This window comes from Lissotriton helveticus, chromosome 1_1 (assembly GCF_964261635.1).
Source record: "Lissotriton helveticus chromosome 1_1, aLisHel1.1, whole genome shotgun sequence".
Classification (NCBI taxonomy): Eukaryota; Metazoa; Chordata; class Amphibia; order Caudata; family Salamandridae; genus Lissotriton; species Lissotriton helveticus.
Genome location: NC_136057.1, coordinates 957,792,268 through 957,810,641, shown reverse-complemented (window position 1 = coordinate 957,810,641; position 18,374 = coordinate 957,792,268). Strand labels below are relative to the sequence as shown.

Sequence of the window (18,374 nt, the reverse complement as noted above, 5' to 3'; positions counted from 1 at the left end):
CTAGATAAGCCGTCAGCCTGAGAATTTTTCCATCCTGGAATATACTCTACTCTATACATAAATTCTTGAAGTCTAGCGGCTAATCGAGCTAACCTCGCTGACCCTTTCCCTGCACCACCTGGGGAAAGCAATTTAAGTAAAGGTTTATGGTCAGTCAGTAGTTTAAATTCAAACCCCCACAAATACATTCTGAAGTATTCGCAGCCCCATGCAGCTGCTAATGCCTCACGTTCTATAATGGAATAATTTCTTTCTGAACTGGTGAGTGTCCTTGATGCGAAAGCTACTGTCTTCAAACCTGAATTATGTACCTGTGCTAACACTGCACCTATACCTACGGCACTGGCATCAACGGTCAATACTGACTTCAACTTAGTATCAAATGGAGTTAGGATCTGTGCATCACATATTGCCTTTTTGATATCATTAAAACTCTCATCTTGCTCGTTAGTCCATACAAATTTACACCCTTTCCTCAGTAACAATTTGATTTTCTCAGTCCTTGCTGCGAAATTTTCCACAAATTTGGCATAGTATTCGATAAGACCAAGGAATGACCTTAACTGATCCTTGTCACCTGGCGTAGGTGCTTTTCTTATTGACTCTAAAAGATCTCTTTTAGGCCGCACACCAGATGCTGAAAGAGTGTAACCTAGATACTCCACTTCTTCTACAGCAAATTTACACTTTTCTTTCCTTAAGGTCAGACCTGACTGCTCCATCCTGATCAAAACCTCCTTCAAAATTTTATTGTGTTCTTCCAGCGTCTCTCCGAACAAGAGTACGTCATCCTGAAAATACACTACGTTACTTATCCCTTTCAAAACCGATCCTATCATTCTCTGAAAAACCCCCGCTGCAGACGCGAGACCAAAGGGCATGCGGGTAAACTGGTAAACTCCCTCAGTAGTGATAAATGCAGTTAACGTTTTTGAGTCTTTGTGCAATCTTATCTGATGGTATGCACTTCGTAGGTCTAGTTTTGAGAAAAACCTACCACCTTTTAATGACAAGATTAATTCATTGATATTAGGAAGTGGAAAGTTGTCTACAACGATGTTCTGGTTAAGTGTGCGAAGGTCCACACAGAACCTAAACTTTCCGTCTGATTTGGTCGTAATCACAACTGGCGAAACCCAATGTGATATCTCAATCTGTTCTATCACACCATGTTCAAGCATGTCATCTAACATTCTCTTAACCTCTTGTCTAGTTATAAAAGGTACTTTCCTTACTTTGTGTTATATTGGAACTGCATTCTCCCTGAGTATAATTTTGTGTACATAACCTTTCAATTCACCTATACGTTCAGCAAACAAGTCTGACATACTTTCAACTATCATTTCAGTTGTCATTTCATTTACGACCATCACTTGTTGTGTTGCCCTGGGATCAATAACGATGTGGAGGTCATATTGATGACCCCAACCTAGGATCGCTGGCCCTGAACGAGCTACATACACTCTCCCTTTGGTATAACGTCCATGAAACTCAATTTCAGCTTCCATACAACCTATTAATTCAATGCGTTCTCCTTGGTATCCACAAGGATTAATGTCTTTAGGTAACAAGGCAGTTCTCACCCATTTCTCCTTGAACAAGGATTCTGGAACTATTGTCCAAAATGAACCCGGGTCAACCATGAGTTCTACCTCTTTCTTGTTGATGGTGAAATTAGCTTTAGGCCTATTTCTCCTGCCAGGTTCCATTCGTGAAGAATTTGCTTCTTCTAAACACAATATTTTATCAGCATTTTCTATATTCTCTCGCACATTCACTTCACGTCTTACTTCAACAATTGCTACTTTGTCACTATTTGATGTCTTGCACATCTTGGAAAAGTGTCCTTTCCTCCCACACTTCCTGCACTCCTTGTCAATGGCAAAACAACGCTTATAATCTGCGCCATGATAAGTGCTACCACATCTACTACACATTCTTATTTGATATCTTCCTTTTTCCCCACTGTTGTACCCTCCGGAACCTCTTCTTTCAATTCTGTCATTTGTTTCAAATCCCTTCTTGTTCAATGCAGCAACTTCAAGTTGTGTAATGCTCGAGACTGGTCCATTTCCACTTTCCTTGAAAGTCTCTTTCTTTTCCATCTCTTTCATACACGCCGTGGATTCCTCAACAACTTTGGCAATGTCAATTGCTGCTTGTAGAGTGGGATTCTTTGCTGCCCAAAGTTTTTCCTGCATTTTTTTGTTCTTACATTGAACGATCATCTGGTCCCTTATCATTTCGTCTCTCATTTCTCCGAAATTACATTTTAGAGATAGTTCTCTTAATCTAGTAACAAATTGGTCAACAGATTCTTCAGATCGCTGAGGTTGGGTGTAGAACTTATGCCTTGCCATAACGATGTTCACTTCTTTAGAATATTGTTTTTTCATTCTCCCCTTTGCCTCAGTATAAACATTAATAGCCCTACCATCCTGGCTCAAACCTAGTGGTAAATATTTGAATGTATGTTGTCCTTCTTTTCCTAGTACACTTAAAAGTAAGGCTTTCTTCCTTATGGCGCTAAAGTCTTTACCATCAAGTGCTTCAATGTAGTTCTCAAAAATGTCAATCCAGTCATCCCATTCTATGGGTGGTTCTCCACTTTGTTGAAGGAACATAGGTGGTGCGATTACACTAGGGTTCTCCATGGTGTTTTCTAGTTGGTTCGATTCTTATATTGAATAATAAGCTCACAAATTCGTGTATACTGTAATGGGTTCTCCGATTGTGTTAATCCAATGAAATTGAAATGTGAGTAAAAGTGTACTGCACGACGTATAAGAGTTCCTTTAATTACTCGATTTGGGTTCGATTAATAATTACGTTCAGGTTGTTGTCTCAAAATGTAATTAAAAGCAAAAAGCTCGATGGAACAAGAAAATTCCTTACCTCGCGTTATTTCATCCGACTCGTCTGGTTGCTAGGTAATGAGAAGTTGTATCCAAAATGGCCGCCTGTACGTTCCTACGTGGTAATGCGTATTAGGCGTGTTGCACGCTGCGTATTCTGCGCATGCGTGTTGAGGAAACAATCGATGCTCGCTACCAGCAGTTGAGACGGTCGGAGCTCGTGAGTAAGTTCATGTTCGTAAAATGCATTTCGGCTTCTGCTTGGTTGGTGAATGTAGATCTAGTAGATCATGTATTCACTTTCGAGTATCAATTTCACGGCAACTTCGTATCGACACTGATACGAATATTAAGTTTGGAAAACCGTCACGATATCAGTTAATTAAATTGCTCACCGTGTTATGGTTGTTTGAAAGTTCTTGCATTTCTTCTTAATGACGTGGTTTCTATCGAAGGTCTTGTTGCGAGAAGGGGTTAGTTATCAAATCTCTATTTGTGGCGAAAGGGTATTCTTTTCCTGCACGCGTTTTTCTTTTTCCGGTTCTTTTCTCACCAGTTGAGTTTTCTTTGAATAACTCACTCTGTACTCCGTTTGCTCCACAAGTCGATCGTCGCCATCTGTTGTAATCGATGTTATAGAGTCATTGGAGCAGTTTTACTCAATAAGGTACTTTATTAGAAATACAGAGAAAAGCTGGTGTTCCCATTGAGGCTTGGGAGCAACTGACTATAAGAGAACTTTGGAGCATTAAGTTGCAAGGTGACATCAGCAGACATAGAATGTTCTATTTAAAGGGAAGATGTTAAAATAAGAGAATACAACATATAGCTTTGTTCCAGAGACACAGTGACTAAGAGTGAAACCAGTCTCAGGTGGCTTGTATTCCGGTTGGCTAGGTCCAAACTGAAGGTGGGATTGTGTGCCAAAAACGATGGATTTGAATGTGGCCCGAGTGATTGCTGGTGACTAAAATTAATTCAAGCATTCAATCTATCACCTTGTTGTTGAAAATCAAGAATTTGCCAAGTGCCACAAATGCAATTACTTGCAAACAAAGAAAAGCTAATACTATTCCTGAGTGCTCCATCTATATTAAAAAAAAAAAGACAAGCCCCTGCAATAGATCAAGGGCATCAGATATTTACATAGATCGTAGGGTGGGATACTTGCTAACTTATTGGATTACAGTGGCATTCATATAGCACAAGGCTTTGAGGTCAATTCAGTGGCAACTCTGGCAACACTCAATACCATTTAATGCCACCCCACTCACTGCCATTGCGCTTAGTGCTACTCCTCTCAGTGCCACCCCCACTCCACTCCACGCCACTCCACTCAGTGCCGGTCCATTCACTATATGACACTCCACCCCACTAAATGGTACTCCACTCAATGCTACTGCACTCCACCAAAGCCAACAGATCTCACAAAGGCGAGACCTATTGACTTTGTCAATACTGGTTTCTTTTAGCCCTCCATGCAAGTTCATGTGTTTTCTTGCTCTGTCCCTCGTGTTCTACTTCATCCCCCTTGTATTCTACTTCCTCTCATATGCTCACCCCAGCGTTGCTCACCCTACCAAGTCCCAGCTTGCCGGTTTATTTTCCCACCCCACCCTTCCATCTCCTACTTTTGATCAAATTATATTTTTCAGCTTCCCCTACCCAAGTTCCTCCATTTCTTCCTCGCCCCTCCTGTCTTTTTTTCTTTAATCTCTTCTGCTCTATCCAACCATGTTTTCCTTTGTAAACCCCGTTCCCCCCAATCGCCCCACCCCCCTCCATTCTCACCTCTTGGCACATTTCCATTTCCATTTCCATCTTGCCAGCTCTTAATTCTGTTGCCATGACTCTGATTTCTATCCTACCCCATCAGTGATGTCATATATTTACTTTAGGACTTGTCCAGTAGGTGTAATTTTCATCTCTCCTCTAACACTTTCACGCACATTTTAGCGACATTTTTCTTTTTAATCCCTCCAAGATGGACATCGGCCACCATGGAACAGTAAATACAAATAATGGTGGCCCCCCTTATGCCTTATATGGATACATATGCATGATGATTCATGCATACATATACATCCTCATTGTAGACTGCTGTTAGTCGTGACGCTTACATGCGTGCATGAATGATAATGCATATGTGTGTGCTTCATGACTTGTGCCCGTACATACCATTGTGCTTTTCTGATGGATAATTCTAACAGAAAATTTATTTTCTTTAGAATAAAGCCAAGCGCTGAACCTGCATCAGGATGTTTAAGGTGCAGTTGCTCCTGCACGTGGTGAGGCCGGACTCTGTGATGTCCTCTCACAGCTCCAGTAGGCATGCTGTAGAGCCATAATAGGTGTGAATCCTCTGACGTCATTTCCCACCTTTCTTTCTCACATGTACCCGCCAAAGCTCTTCATTATGCCTCAGTGGGCCTAAGCTTGCTCCTAAAGTTTCTGATATGCACGCTGTTGGGAGTCCGTGCACCACTGTTTTTTTCTGTGTCTTCTCACCATCAAGATGGATTTTTTTTATTGCCATTACTTATGAGTGCTGCCAATGTAACCTCCATGCACCACTGCCTTGCTTGACAAGATTGGTGCTAGAACCCAGGCTTTCTTCTTGGAAAGCATGTGTCACCCTGCCACGTGGGTCAGCCCATAATCCTCACTGACTTTTATTCTCTGCTACATCTGTCAAAGGAGGAAAAAGGCTTCACCAGCTTGATCCGATGAAATGCCTCTTTGTGTATATAGAGGACACTATGAAATTCTGTGTACACAACCATCACTTCTGTTGTGTAGCTCCTATAGAAAAAATACAGGATCTGCGTGTTTAGACAACATACACTGTAGGATTGGTGTCAGACTAATTCCAGACACCCCCACTGGGTATGTTGGCTTCTTGTACCAACTAGCTCACAGTGCCACTAGAATCTCATCTCACCAAGGAGACAATAGTTCTTGGCAACCATCGAACATGACAACCCCGATCCCTCAGGATTGTGGAAACAATATACTACCTTTCGCTCAGTCACTGGTGCTTACTTAGTCTGTCTCAGAGAGATACACAGAATAAACAGGCTGGGGGTTTTCAATAAGCATTTATTGAACAGTTCTTACTCTAGTGTATAATAGATGAGCTGCAACAACCATTAGATAGTACACAATATACATGATTAGCAGTACCATAAATGTAAACGGATGGTATAGCTCTACCATCTTACAATAATCATGAATACATTTGAGTATATAAAACACATGATAAATAATGCGTACTCCTACGATGCCTCCCTAACTAGATGTACTTAAATGTACCTAGCATGTGTAGGTAGGTGTTAAGCCAAGAATCCCTCTAGGATTTAGTCACCCTCATTCACCAAAAGCCAGAGACTATGGGATCCCCTCCTGGTCTTGAGTGATCAGCGAGGGATGTTAGACCACTGCGAGCTGGAGTATCTGCATGCGGGAACCTCAGCGTCTCTGGTCAGTGTGTCGGCAGGGAAGTCTCAGTCTCCTCTGTCTATCTTAGCAAGATGTGATGTATATATACCCATAGGTCTCCCCAGGGGTCCTACCTTGCTGTATTACTTTGTCGTCCTAAGGATGAGGTCGGGCATAAACTTTATACATAGATATTATACAGGAGATGGTAGTCCTGCTGTGCTTCCAATAATCCTCATGCATAATATGTGAGATTTCGAACTAGGGAAAAACCGCGTTCTGAATGCAGTGTCGTATTTAGGTAAAAGGTGAGTCCCTGTAAACTGTGACAAGTGTAATGTACCGAAGAATATAGGTGAAGGGCAATGAAATGACAGAGGCCTATATTATGGCACCTACATGGAATATAACACCTCTTGTGCTTTGCCAGAGCCAAGAATGGGAAGACGTAGAAAGAGAGCCTGTTCTGGTTGGTCCTGATGAGCATAAAGACATACAATGCACTGGCCCAGAAGAAACTAGCCAAGAACTTCCTTCATCGTGTTGGTGAAGAAAAGTTGTGTCTTAGACTTCTGCCCAGCAGGGACATCGGTATCTGTGTGTATATTCACTAAGCCATTCTTCTTTGCCAGGCAAGTCTGTAGAGAGAGCTATTTTGCCCACTCGGTTCTGCAGGACTTTTTTGGGTATCCACTTCTTATACCTTCTACCTTTTCTGTGGTGCTGTTTTGGTATCCATTCTAAATGCGAGGAATCTGTGGTTAGATGTATCCATCAAAAGAACAAATTGCTTACCCTCAGTAATGTTCTTTCCGGTGAATACTCTAACTGCAGGTGCCTCTGTGCCTATTGAAAAGATCTTATGTTAGTTCCCACACTGTCACCACAGAGTTGTAATGATCAAATGTCAAGGGTTTCAGAAGAGGGAAGGTCGAAACTGACGTGGGTGCCACATATTTACGGCTCTACACTGTCACTTCTGGGGATGTTCGAGGCCGGAGACCGATGATGCAACTTGCCAACATGTGGGAGCAACTGCTGTTTCAAAATTCGCATTCTGTTTGGCACTTGGTTTATTCTAAAGGCGAGGAATATGTGATTTTTTTGTGCGTGTTTTTTTGGCGATACTGTTGGGCAGACAAGCATTTTTATTCTTTTTGCTAATGTGGAACAGCATCAGCTGAAGCATTGGCAAAGCCAATAGGTCTCCACTGGCAAATCCAAAATAGAAGCCCTATTTGCTTTGCCAGTGCCTATTAATGCAATCTGTAGTGTAAAACCGATTATCTTGATAGTTCTCCCCTTTTTCTAAAACAACTAACTTGTTTTCCAAATAGAAGCTGGAGGTGAGGCACCCTTCATTTAATGTAGGGGAAGCTGGAAAATATGTGCTGCTTAACATCTGCCACTGCAACCATCTAATGCCTGTGTTTATCCTCCCTGATGCTTTCATTTTCCGCAGCACTTACTGTATCACCATGTCTTGTTAGGACGTTAGAGGTGCTGCTTTCTTCCTACCCTAAAAAGAGGCCAAACCTTTCTGCTCTGTGCTGCTGTACTTTAGCAGCACTGAGCCCACCTCACTGCCAGACGCCTTTCCTCGGGTATCATTTTTAATCTCCTTGCCAATGCCTTGCAATGCCACTTTGGCCAACAATCACTTTGCTGGTGACATCCAGATCAACATATCTTTTCATCTTTAAATGAAAAGCTGAGGTTCTTCCCTCAGCCATTAAGTACTGGACTGAGGTTAACTACCTCGCATCTGCCTCTGCACCCAATACCATTCAGAGTGGGTCCGTTCTTTTTAGTCAGGTCGACCACCACTCTAACTGCCATTTGTTCAACATCAGTTATATCACTCCATTTCCCCTTTCCCAAAACCACGAATTTTAGCAAGCTGGTCTTCTACCCCAGCTGTCGCCTTAGTCTTTCCAGACTCCTCCCACAAGTCTAAACATTTCTTCTTGAACTCTGTTTAGCCATCTGAGATTTACCTTCAGTTGCGGTAAACAGGGAGTGGTTTCACAGTGGATATGGTATCTTCCAGAGATTTCTAATCCATCTATCGCCCACTCCTCCTTACCCTGTGCTAGCCGCCTTAATTTACTTGTTATACATCCGTTTACTCTGCAAACATTTTTCTAACGCTACAAATGCTTGCCCCATCTCAAGATTCAAGGCTTGTTTTCTTTCTTGGCATCCCTCTTGTTGACTGCCCTCTCCTTTGAACTGACCGCTACCATCTGCTGTACCTTTTAAAATAGCACCCAAAACCTACCCATCAGAGTACTCCCTTGTCATCAAAATCACACTTGGTAGATTTCTGTTGCATTGAGCATATTGTTTTACTGCCACATACAGTGGTTTTCTATTACGAGCCTTATATATTGGCAGTTCTGTCAATGGTCCGGAGATAGAGGGCAGTCCAGGAAGTAGATGATTTTCCCGCATGCTTTCAAACGCTTGGTTTGTATAATGCTATGACTATAAGAGTTCTCAGTAGCTTCCCTAGTCATATGAGCCACATATAAGACATCATCAGGTCTGCCCCCTTGTAAGGTTGCAGGCTATATTGGAGTAAAACGCATAGTCACGGTCACAGGTCGCCATCAGTTTCGCAATAATTTGTATAGCATTTTGCTCTCATAGTAATAAACTCTTCCAGTCTCGTATACAATATCAAACAAACGTTGGTTTACTTCATTAAATAATTTACACAAGGAGAAGCAAAACACTTTGGAGAATGCTTACAGATAACCGATAGAGATACCATTGTAATGATAGTTTAGGGACTAGCCGCCATGTAACTTTACATATAAAAAAAGTTGCAAATGTAATGTTCTTTGTGTTTGGGTGACTGGTTGGAGCAGCTTACATTTTATTGATAAATACATGTTGAACTACGCATATTTTAGAACATTTCATAAACAAACTAATAGCACATCAATTGCCCAAAAGAAAAGTTAATATTAGGCTCCTGTATGGTAATGTTCAGATTGACTCAGCCCCTAGGCTTACAATGCTGTTAATGATTACTAATTTGTGCCTGCAAACTACATTCAGGGAACGTCTGAAACGAATGGCCGTCTTGCTGGGGCAGGCTTGGGAAGGAACGGGTTTTAATAGACTGATTTCCCACATGCTGGTCTTAAGCTCTGGTCAGTAATGATGGGGTAGATATTAAACCATAGTTAATGCCCTTCCTTAGTGTATGGCATTGGTATTTAATTCGAACCCCAAACGAATGTTCAGAATGATGCACCGCACTGGTTCTCAGCCCCTCAGTAAAATGACCCTATACTATCAATGACTCAATATTGTTAATGGTTGACTAATATGAATATTACCAGAGGTTCAGCACCATGACTGAGTGCTCAGTGTAGTTAGAGCGAGAGTATCATCTGCCTCAGTAATATCAGTAACTTAGTTGTTTTCATATCTTCTGCTGTCCTTGTCATAAGCAACTGAGTTTCAATTCCACCAAAGATTTAGTGTCAGTTACTTGTATCAATGGTACTCTATCATCAACAGTTCACTATTTGCAACAGCTTTGTATTGTCTCTCACATTTCCCAGTGGCTCTCTTTAATCAATGGATTCATGTAGTGTTTTGTATAATGGGCTAATCTTTCTAGTGCGCCTTCCCTCCTAACCTGCCCATTTTACTTTTGTACCTGTTAAAGAGCAGTGCAGCATTCATGGGAAGGGAAGGTACAGGCTGGCTGCAGACTGATGTGATGGTAATGTCTGGGTAAGCCAGAGCTGCATAAGCTCACACTGGTAAAGAAACTCTTAAGCCATGGCATAGGCCTTTTAAAAATAAACACTAATAAAAATAAAAAAATCTGAGATTTTACCTTCGCCTTCCCCTCTTGCTGTCTTTCTTTTGCAAAGATTCCCCTTGTGGGTGCCCGTGAGACATTGCAGCACCGGCCTAATGAGGATCTACCCAAGAATGAAGCATGCCACCGAGTCGGGTGGGTGTGGGCTCATGCTCCTGATTTTCAAATCTTTTCGACCTGCTCTTTTCTGGGGATGACATATGTACTTTCCCTTGTAACATTTAGGAACTGCATGCCCCTTTTCCTTGATCTTATATGCAGCACATTGCCTCTGCCTCCACCTCCCTTGCTGTTTGTATGAACTTTTTAGATGATGCATGCATGATGGCTATTGTACATCGTTTTCTTTTGATTAACGGTAGGTAAAGATTTGCTGACAAGAGTAACATTTTATTTTTACATAATTTCAATTGTGGCTTTTGTATTTAGATTACTTAGTAATTTGATAGTGTAAACAGTTTATTTCTGATGTTCAGAATAGATGTTTTACATTTATTGTGTTATCTTATCTGATTAAACAATCCATTAAAATTAAATAAATTATTTTTTTTACAGAAGAAGAGGAAGAGCAGGTACCCACTGATGGCGGTACATCTGCAGAAGCCATGCAAGTTCCTCTGGAAGAGGAAGAAGAACTGGAAGAGGACGTTTCAGTTAATGATGAAAACTTCTTCGGCAAAAGACCACTAGCAAGTCCAGAAACTCTAGACATGCCTGCTATGAAACGTCCACGAATAACCACTTGTAAAGCTGATCTTCTTGATGGAACTTTGGAACCACGAGAACCTCTTAGCTTGATTAACTCTCAAAAGGTGCCTCCGATACTTTCACCAGTTCATATGCAGGAAACCACAGACTTAATACCTGCCACCCCGGAACCACCAATGTTGGCTCCAGTTTTAAAATCTCAGAATCTAACTCCCAAAAATACAGAATCAAAATCTGGGTCAAAATCCAAATCAAAAAGTAGTTCACCGGGGCATAAAGCAAAGTCACCGAAAACTCCCCAATTAACAGCTGTCCTTGGAAGCCCCATACGTTCACCAAAAACTTTCATTAAAGAAAAGAAGTCACCCGGACGTGCTAAAAGCCCAAGGAGTCCCAAGAGTCCAAAGATTCCAGCACATATTTTACAATCTGCAATTAAAACTGAACCACCAGTTAAACCCCCGTTGGCCACAATAAACGAAAAGAGTGGGAAAGAAAACATCCAAGTAAAGCATGGACAAACACCACCCGAGCAAGAAATGTTAAGCCTGGAAAATCAGTCAAAAGACTCTGAAGAAGCAGACAAAACAATTGATGACTCAATCGATGCTGTAATTGCTCGTGCTTGTGCTGATCGAGAACCTGATCCGTTTGAATTCTCATCTGGTCCAGAATCTGAGGGAGAGGTTTTTACCAGTCCTAGAAGACTCACTATCTCAGAACCCACGACTCCTAAACTTACAGCTTCTACTAGCAGTCTCCATAAAGGTGAAAGCACTCCACTGCCTCTGTCAGGTGGTACATCAAGCTCAGATACATCATGGACAATGGAAGATTCGATTAATGAGGTGATTAGACGAGCAAATCTGGGTACACCTCCTGTTGGAAACCCCTCCGTTGGTACTCCGCCTTTAGGAAATTCCCTCATGGGAAATCTCATTGGTACCTCTCCTATGGGAAATCCACCCATGAGTACTCCTCCAAAGGGAACTCCTCCAAATGTTCCAGGCAGTCTTCAGTGCTTTTCTTCGCCTTCAGCTTCACCTCCCACCCCAGAACCTCTTCTTAAAGTCTATGAGGAAAAGAATAAAATGACTCCTTCTGTAGATGTAAAAAAGAAGCTGAAAAAGGATCTTAAAACAAAAATGCGGAAAAGAGAGAGGGAGAAGCTAAAGGATAAAGAGAGAAATAAAGAAAAGAATAAGGACAAAGAGAAGAACAGAGAGAAGGATAAAGACAGAGATTTAAACAAAGACACGAAGTTGATGTGGAAAGACTTGTCAAAAGAAGATGATCTTGAGTCGTACAAATTTAAAATGAAAGACTTTGAGGAAAATGACCCCAAAGTACGACAAAAAGATGGTAGTGGGCGACGCGAGAGAGACCGACATAAGGAAAAAAAGAAAGATAAAGAAAAGGGGAAGAAAGATAAAGAAAAGAAAGACAAATCAAAGGAGAAAGGTAAAGACGAAAAGTTAAAGTCACCGTCTACACCAATAATGTTGACTTCTAAAGATATGCCCTTACCGATGTTTAGCACACCAACTGGAGTGAGGCTTCCCTCTTTGCTACCAACCTTATCACCACTGTTTCCTGAAAAACTGTTGTTTGAAGAGAAAGAGAAGCCAAAGGAAAAAGAAAAGAAAAAGGATAAAAAGGAAAAAAAGAAAAAAAAGGATAAGGAGAAAGAGAAGGCCAAGGAGAAAGAAAAAGATAAGAAAGAAAGAGAAAAGAAAGATAAAGAAAAGGAAAAACACAAACACGAAAAGGTAAGTTTTTTGTTGAATCATTTATTCTCTTTGTGGAAAGAAGTCTTTTTAGGAGAACATCATTCATAGATTGATAGCAGACATAGTTTCATGACTGAATTCCACCATTGAGTCGCATGCTTATGGCGTATTCTCTTTAGCCAAAAAACTTGTAGGGGTGTAGCACGCCTTAATTTTAGAGCAAATTCAAGGTAGGTAATCCTAAAGCCAATAGTTCACACTTTTTGGGCACCTCAGGATGTTGACCCTTCTGGTTAGTGAGGGACTTGAAGTGAAGACTAATGTCAGGAGACTGGCGGGTCGTTCAGTTTGCGGTCTTCGAATATAAGATACTGAAGATCTCGAGCTATGCTATTCCCCTGATGAAGGGACCCCTGTCCCGAAATGCATTGGGATGTTGGCATTTAAACCGTTTTGATGGTGAATAATGAACTGAATGCCTGTTGAACATTAACCAAGTCTATATGGAATAGAATATATGAACTCCGGAATAAAAAATATACAGATGAACATTTTTATCTTTTGAACTCGTTGACAAAGAAATTGAACATTGAGGTCTTCATTCTCCGTAGGAGCACCCACAGGATTTTGTGTAGGAATCCCCTACACTCTCCTGACATTAGTATTCTCTTTAGCCACAGATGATTATGGAACACATCACTTTTAGGATTTGATTTTTTAAACCAAGAGATTGCAGTGGTGCTCAATTTAAAGTCTACAAAAAAACTCCCTCTATCTTGGCTTTACTCGTTTTATTAGAATCTCTCAATACCAGTTAATTTCACGAGGACCTGGTCAATTATTTAGATACATGCTTGTAAAATAATGCACTTAGTCCCTCATAATAACAGTTCACTATTGATCAGTGTTTAGCTAGATCCACAAGAATGAGTATATGGTTTGAATATATTTTAATGTATCTTTGACGAGAGGCACGGCGCTCCAGTGCTCATGACGAGCTGAGCTCATCATGAGCTGTGGAACGCTCACACGCGTGGATAATTCCCCTGCTGTGCTGAGCGTTCCACGGGAACGAGCACTGTGCCTCATGAGGAGCTGAGCTCGTCATGAGCACCGGGGCGCTGTGCGCCCCCAGCACAGCGGGGGAGTATGCCGCGCATGGAAGGGGTTAAACTATTAGACAAAGTAGGGAACTGGACATTTTTGGCGAAATTATGCTTTTCTGGTTTTGTGTTGATATATTGGTTGCTCAGTTTTTATAACCACATTCCAATATTTTATCATCTCCTGTCAGCACAGCATATGCAAGTTAGTCAGATGTGTAGCCTTTTCGTTTTTCTCCCCTGTTCAATCAGAAACCTGAAGGGCCCATGATGGGCTTAGTGGAGGCAGGCAACAGCATTTCATATGATCCTTAAACTAATAGTTATTAAACAATGTTTGTTTCTGATTCTGATTTCCCATTATGTGCCAAAGGCCTCCAAACCTGCACTGCATCCAGAGTATGGTTGATTGTCTTTTTCTGTCAGAGACAAAATGTCATTTTGCGGACGTGCTCTGTAGTAAAGAGACCTGATTTGATGCTTCGAAGGTCAAAGCAGATAGTCTGTCTTGCCCTCAGTGGCTGCTTAAAATTCTTCCCATGGCATGGTACTCAATAAAGCAGGAGAACATGTTTTCCCTGTTTACATCCAAACCATGAGCTGGTTTCCTTTTTATTTTCAAAGTTTTATATAGCGCGAACAAGATCCTTACAGATATCAGAGCGCGTTACATAAAATGAAATGAGGACAAAAAGAATACTTAACAAGGCAATTTGTGCAAATAGCAAATAATGCAAGGAAGCAAAAAGTGAATGGGTGGTCGGTTCAGACAATGTAATACAGGGAGAGATAAACTGTAAGTTCCACAGTATTTCACAGCTTATGTTCAAGTGAATTTAGCCAAGAGGATCGATTTGACTTCCTTTTTGAAGGATGCCGTGGATGAGATAAGTCTTGTTTCTGGAGGGAGGGCATTCCAGATCCTGGGAGCCATCCCTGAGAAGGAGCATTTGTATGTTTTTTTCTTGTGGAATCTTTGTGGTTTCAGAAGGAGAGTTTCTGAGTTTCTTGTGGCTCTTTAGCCTCCTGAAATTGCCAATTTCTGAGCAATGTAACTGGGCGAATTGTGGTGTAAGGCCTTATGAGTAATGCACGCGATTTTCAGGTGTATTCTGGCTTCGTAAGGTAGCCAATTCAGAGATTTTAAGTCAGGAGAGATGTGTGAGCGTTTTTTTGATCCAGTGATGAGTCTCGCTGCAGCATTGATAGAGGCTCTTAGTGGTGCGGTTGATAGGGGGAGGCCGCAGAGGGCGGCACTTCATAATCAATCCGAGGGATAACTAGCGCTTGGACTGCAGTCCTAAAGTCGTTGGCTGGGAGGATGGGTTTCAGCTTCCTCAAGGTATTGATTTGGAAATTAGCCCCCCTTGTTGCATTGCTGATATGTTGTTGCATATTGAGATTACAGGCAAGGGTTATACCTAAAGATTTTGCTGAGTCTACAATGATAGGTTGAACGTTGAGTGCAGTGAGGTGTTTAAGCCAATCCTGAGCGATGGGGATTTTGGAGGGGGGTGCTATTAGGAGGAATTCTGTTTTTAGAGCATTACGTTTGAGATGGTTCTCTGCCAGCCATGTCTGTGTGTCCTGAAGTGTTGAGTTGAGAAGTTTGATGTCTTCAGGGGATTGTAGTTTAAGGTAGAGTTGGGTATCGTCCGCATACATGTGATATTGCACATTAGAGGCTTGAAGCATTGCGGTGAGTGGCTCCATGACTAGATTGAACAGGGTTGGGGATAAGGAGGATTCTTGCGGGACACCTAGTGTTACTGGAACGGGTGTGGACATAGTGTTGTTAATTTTTAATTTCTGAATCCTGTTATGAAGGAAGGAGGTGAACCATTTGAGTACTGTCCCTGAGAGACCCATTCTGATATTCAACAGTTCGAGTAGGTTCTCGTGTTTGACCGTGTCAAAAGCTGATGAGAGGTCAAGTAGGATGAGGAGGCAGGTACCATTTTGATCAAGAATTTGAAGCGCGTCATCAATTATGTGTGTCATAGCTGATTCTGTGCTGTGGCCTGCACGGAAGCCTGATTGGTGTCGGTTGAGGAGGTCGAAATGCTCGATGTGTTTTGTCAGTTGGAGGTGAACACATTTTTCTAACAGTTTGGCTAAGGTAGGGATGTTGGAGATAGGGCGATAGTTATTAAGGTCAGTAGGGTCAGCTGTGGGTTTCTTGAGTATGGGCGATACTTGTCCCACTTTGAGGGAGTCCGGGATGCATCCTTGTTGAAGAGAACTGTTAATGATTTTGGTCCAGAGCGGGAGAAGCCATGGGATAAAGCCATTACAGCATTTTCAGGTAGCGGGTCCGAGAGGTGATTGGAGGGCTTCAGGGTACTCAGGATCTTGCCTCTAGATTCTTCTGTGTAGGTATCAAATGATGACCATATAGCATTGTTTTTTAGTTTAATGGATGTTTTGCTGAGGGGGCTGGAGTATTGGCTTAGATCCATGAGGAGATCATTCCTGATATCTGTTTTTAGTTTGAAGAAGGTAGAGAATTCTTCACAGGACGGTAGAGTGCTGGTTGTGTTATGTAATCGTTGTGGAACGTCCTTGGATTGAGTTTTGATTAGCTCAAATAGTTTTTTGGTTGTTTGTTTGCTTGGTCTAGTTGATGGCTAAAGAAGTCCGCTTTCGATTGTTTGATTTTTTTAAAGTAAGCGTTTCTCTTTTTCTTTAGTGTTTTGAGGTGCATAGCCGACGGGGCAGATCTCCAATTGCGTTCAGCTAGTCTCATAGCTCGTCTATCTTCGATAAGCCGACCGTCGTACCATAGTTTTGAGTTTTTGGAGGAGATTCTCTTTAGCTGGAGGGGGGCAACTTCATTGACTATCGTGGTCATTGATTTGAGGTAGTGGTCGGTGGGAGCCTGAACTTCATTGTTGCCGGTGGGGGGTAGGAGAAGATTGTAGCTGGGAGAGGGTGACAAGTTGGGATTGAGTTTCTTCAGGTCTCTTTCCCAGGCCTTGGGTTTGGTGGATTGGGCTGGGCAGAGTTTTACATATTCATTGATGAAGAATGAGATAATGTGGTAGTCAGACCAGTCACAGGGTTGGATTGAGTCTAGTTGGGTGGCATCACCTTTGGAAATGATGAGGTCCAGGATAGAGCCTTTGTCGTGAGTGAGGCTGTTGCAGATTTGGGTGAGGTCTAGGGTGTTGAGGAAGATTTTGAGGCTATTGACCACGGAATCGTTGTGATCGTTCCAATGAAGGTTGAAATCACTAAGAAATATTTGAGTGTTTTGTCCACCCGAGTTCGTGGTGAACATGTCCTTGAGGTGTTCAGTGAAGGTGAGGTTGTCTCTTTGTGGGTGGTAAATAATATGTAGAAAGCATACTGGATTACCCTCACTGTTGACGTCGAGGCAGATGTGTTCACAAGAGGAGAATATAGGGGAGACGGCTCTAGTTACTGAGAGGTTACTCCGGTGAATACATGCTATTCCACCTCCTGTCTTGCCGGTCCTGTCTAATCTGATGATGTGATAGTTAGGGGGAACTAGAATGTCATTGAGAGGGAGGAGGATTCTGTTAACTAGGTTTCGGTGAGTATGGTAAGGTCTAGGTCAAGTGCGATAATGAGGTTGGCTATGTCAGATGCATGTCTAGGGGCATATCTACAATTAAGTAGTGTGCATTTGAGCCGCGGGGTGATGAGGGAGGCGGAGGGGTCCAGAGTGAGGGTGACTTTTTTTAGATTATTAGAGATGGTACCTCTATTATTTTGTGTAGGGGGCCTGTGAGGGTTGGAATGGATAGTAGGGATGGGAAGGTGTGTGGTGGCTGTGTGGACCATGGGAGCGGTATCATAGGAGTGTAGGAGGGCACTTATGTCGTACGTGGACAGTGGATTGATGCATTGGATAGGGCGGGTGGAAGAATTATGGGCAGGAATTGAAGTCCAGTGAGAAGGGTTGTGTTTGTGTGAGCGTGTAGGAAGGGTGGAGGACTTGCGGGATAAGAGGGTACTAGGTAGAGAGGGGTGTCTAGGTTGATTTGAAAACAGTTCTTTGAAAGTTTGTAACTCGTCTTTAATTTGGAGAAGGGTGGACATAATCTTGTCCAGAGTGGAGTTAGGAACGATAGTGGTGGGGGTGGTAGAGCGTGGTATAAGATGAGGAGATTTGACTCGGTTCGGTGTGAGAACTGATAAAGGCGTGGAGAGAGTATGGGGAGGAGGTGGGTAGAGTGCTGGGTATGTGTTAGGTGTGGGTGTAGAGGGAGTTAGGGTGGGTGGTGGAGGAAGAGGGGGTGAAGTAGGAGTCTCGGTAGTGGGTACGTGGGTGACTACAGTGATAGGGTGCGGGGGGAGTGCCAGGGTAGGGGGGAGGGTGGTATAGGAGGAAGGGGGACTAGATGAGAGGGAAGGCGGGGTGGAAATGGAGGGGGGCTAGGTGTGAGAGGAGGCGGGGAGGTGATGTGAGAGGAGGAGGGGGGTACTAGGTGTGAGAGGAGGGCGAGTGGTGAGGGAGGAGGGGGGGCTAGATGTGAGAGGAGGGGAGGGGTGGTGATGGAGGAGGGGGGCTAGATGAGAGAGGAGGCGGGGTGGTGTTGAGGAGGAGGGTGGCTGGGTGTGAGAGGGGTGGGGTGGTGATGTGGAAGGAGGAGAGTGGACTATATGTAAGAGGAGGGGGGTGATAGAGAAGAGGGGCTAGATGTGAGAGGAGGCGGGGTGGTGATGGAGG

The 18,374-nt window shown here is 42.7% G+C and overlaps 1 protein-coding gene across 2 annotated transcripts in view; it reads left to right on the top strand.

The window, feature by feature from the left end:
* The window catches only part of TAF3 (TATA-box binding protein associated factor 3), a 640,592-nt gene that overhangs the window by 376,353 nt on the left and 245,865 nt on the right, over positions 1-18,374 (top strand). Inside the window, exon 3 of one of the 2 annotated variants that reach the window (XM_078677024.1) lies at positions 10,693-12,614. In XM_078677024.1, the coding sequence (XP_078533150.1) occupies positions 10,693-12,614 (1,922 nt within the window). The remainder of the gene's footprint in view (positions 1-10,692; positions 12,615-18,374) is intronic. The other variant, XM_078677032.1, reaches the window with a different exon arrangement.